The following is a 7,194-nucleotide window of genomic DNA, read 5'->3' on the forward strand; positions in this document are numbered from 1 at the left end:
GAGGGAGAGGGGGAGGGAGTGAGAGAGAGAGAGAGAGTTACCCAGCATAAGCTTGCCTTCTCCTTCTGACTACACCCCGAGAGGAGGAGCGTCATAGGCGTCGGGATCTTCAATTTTTCAACTTAGCATCTTGGCAGGACATTTTCCCAAGCAAAGCCCCCGTCCGACGGTTAAAAAAAACTTCTACGCGGCTATGTGAGCGGCGGTGCAACTCAGATAAGGGAGCAGCAAAAACGAAAACAAATAACAAACAAGCCAGAGCCAGACAGAAATTTCCGACGGACAGTGACTGACTGACGGCGACCGAAATATTCTGCAAAGTATCTAAAGCTTTCTTGATCTGACCACTTTGATTTTTTTTTCCTTTTTTTTTTTTTTTTTTGTGCTCAGACTGTCATTTAGGGGGGAGAACAGGCAGCGGCTCTGCGCACACGGCTCTATGCGCGCCGACAGCAGCGCTTGAAAAATAGAGGGGAAAGTGCGCAAGTTAAGTGGCTTTTACTCTCCGGGCTCCAGCATGGCGTATCCTCAGGGCTACTTGTACCAGCCGTCCGCTTCTCTCGCCCTGTATTCGTGTCCAGCGTATAGCACCAGCGTCATATCAGGACCCAGGACCGAGGAACTTGGCCGATCCTCTTCGGGATCTGCTTTTGCGCCCTATGCTGGATCTACTGCGTTCACCAGCGCCTCGCCAGGCTACAACTCCCATTTACCCTACAGTGCAGACGCAGCGGCAGCTGCCACATTCACCTCGTATGTGGTGAGTAAACTAAAGGTGATTACTGCAAAATAATATTTTGTAGAACCTGTGAATACGTTGTTGACTGAGCCCTAGAGTGTCAGTTGCGCGTTCAGAAACAGTCAATTTGTAGGTAGGATTTCGGTCCCCAGCAGTGCGTGGGTATTAGGTAATATTCCACAATGCCAGGTCGGTTGGCAAATAAAGTGTTGTGCTATCGGAGTAAAGTGGGGATTGTTAAAAGAAGACAATTTTCCATCGAAAGGCACTTACCGAAAAGCGCTGTAAGGTGTCATTCAAAAGCTTTTTCCCATTTGATGCTCCAGGTGTAAAAAGTTAAAGTACTACACTTTGGACTGAAGGTGCGTGAAATGCTCTCAGGGAATAGAATAAAAACAACAGGCCTGTTTACAAAGAGTGATCGCAGAACAGGCGGCGACAGAACGTCAGGCCCCTTTTCTATTATGTCACTTTTTTCATTGAAAAATTCTTTAGTTCAATCTAATTGCAAGCGGAACAGCTGTGCGTGCTGCTGCCACGCAAATCATTTTTGGCGACATGTATAACATTTCAAACACCCAATTGGAAGATATATGAAATATATATATATATATTATTACAAATATTTAAAACCGAAATGAACCTGTGTATCTATCCCTGCGTGTGCTTGGATGAATGTGTGCACAGTTGTTCATGTCCTAACGATTTTATTAGATGACTGAGAGAAAACTTTGGCATATTTTGATCAGTTATGCTTGGTTTTTATTCCCAGAGTTCCCCTTATGATCACACGAGCGGTATGGCCGGGTCAATAGGATATCACCCTTACGCGACACCTCTGGGCACCTACCCTTACGGTGACCCAGCATACCGTAAAAACGCAACCCGGGACGCCACCGCCACCCTTAAAGCGTGGCTCAACGAGCACCGCAAAAACCCCTACCCGACCAAGGGGGAGAAGATCATGCTGGCCATCATCACCAAAATGACCCTCACCCAGGTGTCCACCTGGTTCGCCAACGCCAGGAGGAGGTTAAAGAAGGAGAACAAGATGACCTGGACCCCCCGGAACCGCAGCGAGGACGAGGAGGAGGACGAGAATATTGATTTGGAGAAAAACGACGACGACGAGCCGAATAAGCCCACAGACAAGGGAGACTCGACAGACACAGAAGCAGGTCGGTGGTGCACGAAAATTAAAGAAAGGAAAATCATCAATTTTTCATAGCAGTCGTTTCCACTCAGGGTGCAAAATTGATTGCTGGTTAATGGTGGTTTATTATTTATAATGGGACAATTGCTTTAAATAATAATCACCTTGAAGTCCCCTCGTTTGACTTCCCAGGCGGTGAAATTGCTGGTGACGCACGGTGTTTAGCAGTCAATTCATCTTTAACAGCGTAATAAAGATGCAGCTGGTGAATTTCCGGCTAAAAGAATATTGCCTGTGAATGATAATTACACTCGAGTTTTGAACCGTCGTCGAGTGCTCATTATCATAAGAAGGGCTAATAATGTGATGCGATTATTTTTAATCCGAAAATGTAATTAATGATAATATTGGTATTTTTAAATATTCACTTAGAAATAGTCACGTGCGATATTATTTGTTCTCTTACAATGTTTAAGTCGTATTTCGAGTTTTAGCTGACTGGTCTTGTGTTTTTAAGAGGAGAGTTTATAGTCCACCCATTATACCCAAGGGGAATGTGGATAAACAGTCATATTATTTTCATATATCTTATTTCTGCTGCATTTCACTCGGCTCACAGACCCATGTCACGCTTTGATCAACGGTTTAACGCTTGTTTAGCAGTAATTATTTTCTCTATTTGTGTTTGTAGATCATAAACTTCTGAACCCAGGGGACATGGGCTGTGACAGATTTAAGGAGGAGAACCACGGCAAAGACACGGATCCTCTCCTCAGCGATTCCGACCTAAAGGAACAGGAAGAACGGACTACAGAACTGCTGCCGGATTCCGCCAAACCCACCACCTCGTCTCCCTCCGCGGTGCCCCGTGGGAACCAGGCCGTTGCGCAACAAGACAAGCAGTCCGATTTGAGTCACGCAGCGACCACGGTGACCAGCAACGTCACTTCTGTCATCCATTCGCCCCCTTCGGCACCTAAACCCAAACTGTGGTCCCTGGCGGAGATCGCCACGTCCTCAGACAGGTGTAAGAGCAGCAGCGACGCGTCACAGTCCTGCCCCGGTTTGCCTCAGAGCGCAGTCATGGGCTCCAACCCGTCTCCATCTCGGTCCTCCCCTCAGTGCCCGCTCCCCAACAGCACGGTCCTTTCCAGGCCTTTGTACTACACCTCCCCTTTCTACCCCGGCTACACGAACTATGGTGGCAGTTTTGGACACCTTCACAGTAACCACGGCTCGGTAACCACGGGCTCCACGGCACATTTCAATGGATTAAACCAGACTGTGTTAAATAGAGCAGAGGCTTTGGTAAGAGAGAGCCAGAGAGTCAGAGGCCAAACGCAGGTAGATCTTTGTAAAGACTCCCCTTATGAACTAAAGAAAGGTATGTCAAACATTTAATACCTGAATATTTTACACTCACCACGGACTTTTATTTATTTTTGCGGTTGCATAAAAAGAACAATGATGAAGCCAATTCTGAGAACACTTATTTTACGAGTAAATGCTTATCTTCAGATTTTTTTCTTTTTAGTTTCTGAATGGTTATTCCTAAAGTGTAACAAAAATGGTCTTAATCGATGCAGCCGCCTGAGTCTATTTGTATTAAAGACTAACATGTATATTTAATGTAGCATTTTTGTATTTAAAATGGACAACACACTATCTTTGAAGTAAATTATGGAGAAAAATATTTACGCTTGTGCGGCGATTATTTTCTGCCTGCTGTGGTTTTTTTGTTTTTCTTTTAAACCGTGATCTGGGGCCACTTCATTCCTACATTTAGTCCGAATATTGAATGCGCAGTGACAGATGTTTCAGTGCTGACATCCTGTGAAAATAACAAGGCTGTGGCAGGAAAGAAAAGGCCCCGCTTTCAAGAATGAACATGGTGCAATATCTCAGAAATAAAAGGTTCCGGAAATTAAGTTAGGTGTTTTTTTTTTGTAGGGGAATTAATCGTAAACAAAAGAATATTTACATTTTAAATGACTTGGAAGGCAACCAGGCCCCAGTTTCATTTTTAACTGGGCACTTTTTGCCTCATATAATCACAGCACCGATGCGCAGTCATTTAAGCCAATTATCTATCGTGTTTTATGCAAAGAAATCAGGTTGTGAACTCCGGTAATGAGCTCGATTTTATGCCAAATTTAGACCTCATTACTATTTTCCAAGGCGTGGCAAAGCTGTTAAAAGGGACGCGACCATGCATTTCGAACATACTGTCCTATTATATACCATTAATGATGATTCTCTAATGGCGTGCTGGCTGTGAAACATGATGCTTAGACGAGGGAAAAAAGGAGAGAATGCTGCTGTGTGTTCGCACACGGGATGAGACTGCTGCTCTGCTCTGCTGGTGTCGCAGGAAGCAGCTCTAACTCTTCCAACTTCTGCAGGTAGGTGTCACACTTGCTCCTAATTTGAGAGGGGGGAGGGTGGGTGGATTTCTTTGTTAATCCGTCACGGAACCCCATCCCCGATCAAATGGCCTAGTTACAAAGAAGTGGAGCCAATAGGGCACACACACAATGATCACAGTTATTATGAGGATTATAGCAACTTTGACAAGTGGATAAAATGGCATGAATTACATACGTGACCGATATGCTGACAAAATATTTCCCATTTATTTCATACACTGATTCCTCATCAAATAATAATAATCATAATAATAATAATAATTATTATTATTGATATTATTATTATTCAAAGATTGGTATCGCGGGTCTACGGGTTTTAACTACTCGTTGAATGAGCTATTATTATTATTATTATTATTATTATTATTATATATTATTATTATTATTATTATTATGACCTCCACTGGAGAAGGAGATCGCGCTCTTGTTTATGGCTGTCATTAATCTCCATTGTTTATTTTCTCCCAGTTGAAACGTCCCTTGAGGTTTCTATAATTCCCTGAGCCTTAATGTCCTCTGTTCGGGCCTTCTAGTTTAATCTGACAGAGTGTGCTGGAGCAATGATTGCAACGCATCAGCCAGTTAAATAGCATAATTATGTGTGTTTTTTCTCTTCTTGGTCCTTCGGGGATTGAGCTGTTCGAGCCAACGTTCCCTTTAATATACCGTTCAATTTTAGTAGATTTTTGGAAAATCTTCTTCTTTTCCTTTTTCCCGGGGATTTGATTGTTGTTTCACGGAGAATGTGCAGACTACAACTCCGCGCTTTGTGAGCCTGTGTGTAAATAGTGGCGAGTTTCAGGCTGGTGTGTGTTGAATTGCAGAGCCGGTTGGTTGATAATGTTATCCCAAAAGAACGTTCCTGATTAAATACAAGCTGCAGTGTTGCGTGCGCAAGATTCTGAAACCAAACCAGATTAGGAACAAATGACAGGCGTGATAAAGCATGTCTGACTTGTTTTGCCCTTTGTCAAGATCTTTCAATATTTGACTTAATTTGCAAAAGTAAATATAGGATGTAGTTCTATGCAGCGCCAGAATTTAACACGTATTCTTCTTCTTTTATTATTGTTATTAATAATATTATTATTATTACATTGCTCACAACAAACCTTCGAAGATAACAATTGAAACAATAGTAAAAATGCATATTTGGGAATTTTTTCTGGTTAAGAGTCTAAAGAAGAGCCAATTAACGGAAGCCCGCCGGAGGAAAAGGAGTTTGGGATCATTTCCATGAGAGGCACAGCAGCCTGCAGGGAAGATGCTTTCTGCAACTTTATCCAACTTTGTCCCACAATTCGCCTCCTCTTGAATGGCGTGTCGATTCATTGTTGGCATCGCTACATTGTGAGAATACTAAGTAGGGTGTGAAACATTTCCCACGTGTGAAAAGAGAGAGAATAATCAGACAGCAGAGGAAGTAGACGCAAAAAAAGACGGAGATGTCTGCACCTTTCACTTCGACTTTGTTGAGGGTGTTTGGAAAACACGTCTTCTTTTCCTGCTGTCGTCACACATTTTCCATGTGTTCCCAAAATCGATTCGTCTGATGGCACTTAGGATACTATAAACATGTTTAATTGACATTTCACCACTGTGCTGAAGATTTAAAAATGTTTCTGTGATATCTTCAGTTCAGTTATAACGTTCAGTGATGACTGAAAGCGTTAATGTAAGACAGTTGAGTAACAAGAGTAAGCGGGAATTCTTGTCTGCTTTCCACGCTTTTGGGATCGACAGGATCGGATGAAGTGAAAATTGAAGTGAAAAGTCCGTATGATCCCTTTATTATTGGAATGATCTGACAGTGCGCAACATCAGAGATGAAGTATTAAAGATTTACGCAACGTTTGAGGAAAAAACAACAACAAATACTGTAATTGATTTATAAACCCTTTTCATTGCGTAACACTTCTAGTAAGCGCTTCTATTCTAACTTTATATTTAACCTTATGAGCTTCTGTCCTCTACAGGAATACGAGGCCCACATTTGCAACCATTCGAATCGCAAATGCAGGTGCGGGAAGATTCGGTCCCGAAGAAGATGTGGACCAAACAGGAGGAGGCACCTGCCGCATGGACCGCTGCGTGAGCGCTGTATGTCAGAGAGCAGAGTGACACGAAGACCTGTTGATGATCAACATACTCCTGAGATCACTGAAGGATTACTAAGTGTCCCAAATGCTGCTGCGAGCCGTTAACTTAAGAAGAAAACAACAAAAAACATCCAGCCACATAAATACAATAAACGCACATTTTTTTTTAAAAGCTATTTTGCTTTAGTTTAGGCTATAGAGACAAGGTGCAGCTATACATTTATATTCTAAAGACTCTCTCTTTAGAATGTAGACAAACGTTTATTTAGGACACTCACTAAGGACCTGATGGCCGTTAAACTGTCACGCAAACTGAAAACGTCACCTACTTCTCTGGCGAGACTGCGCACTTGAGCCCACATGGGACGTCGCTGCAGCACATATTCTCAACCTGCAGTAATCCAACGAATCAAAAACCCAACTGAGGTTTTTCATCCTCCGTTTTGAATCCTGGAAAATATAGTACAGGTCCCTGATTTTCCATCATTTGGCCCTTTCAACCTTCATGTTAAGTGGAGTTATAAAACGGTCTTGCACACGTTGTAAAGCACCCTGGATAAAGTGGCTGAAGGTGATTTACCACTATTTTTCTGCACTTCCCGGGCTGTTTTTCTGTTTCTCCATGGAGTTCCTCTGGGACAGATTACATGTGTAATTTTCAGCTGTGAGATGGTTTAAGTGTCCTCCCACCCCCCAACATAAATAAAACATTTCTACGAAGAAGGGGGAAAAGGGAAAAACATGAACATAGAGTGATGAACTATGAAGTCCTGGGAG

The 7,194-nt window shown here is 42.8% G+C and overlaps 1 protein-coding gene across 2 annotated transcripts; it reads left to right on the forward strand.

The window, feature by feature from the left end:
- Positions 1 to 51: 51 nt before the first annotated feature.
- irx5a (iroquois homeobox 5a) lies at positions 52 to 3,820 on the forward strand. Of its 2 annotated transcripts, none has more exons than XM_057025142.1 (3): positions 52 to 760; positions 1,512 to 1,917; positions 2,584 to 3,820. In XM_057025142.1, exons 1-3 carry the CDS (start codon positions 518 to 520, stop codon positions 3,291 to 3,293), a joined length of 1,359 nt encoding a protein of 452 aa, XP_056881122.1. In that variant the 5' UTR covers positions 52 to 517; the 3' UTR covers positions 3,294 to 3,820. The 2 variants fall into 2 exon arrangements, with proteins under 2 accessions (XP_056881122.1, XP_056881121.1); XM_057025141.1 differs by having other exon boundaries at positions 98 to 775.
- The last annotated feature ends 3,374 nt before the right edge of the window (positions 3,821 to 7,194 follow it).

Source organism: Takifugu flavidus, chromosome 2, assembly GCF_003711565.1.
Source record: "Takifugu flavidus isolate HTHZ2018 chromosome 2, ASM371156v2, whole genome shotgun sequence".
NCBI classification, from domain to species: domain Eukaryota; kingdom Metazoa; phylum Chordata; class Actinopteri; order Tetraodontiformes; family Tetraodontidae; genus Takifugu; species Takifugu flavidus.

Bases quoted from the DNA above. Each gene is read 5' to 3' on its own strand.
- irx5a (XM_057025141.1), top strand. From the start codon at position 518: ATGGCGTATCCTCAGGGCTACTTGTACCAGCCGTCCGCTTCTCTCGCC. The intron at 776-1,511 runs GTGATTACTGCA...TTTTATTCCCAG, and splicing joins ATGTGGTGAGTAAACTAAAG to AGTTCCCCTTATGATCACAC. The intron at 1,918-2,583 runs GTCGGTGGTGCA...TTGTGTTTGTAG, and splicing joins CTCGACAGACACAGAAGCAG to ATCATAAACTTCTGAACCCA.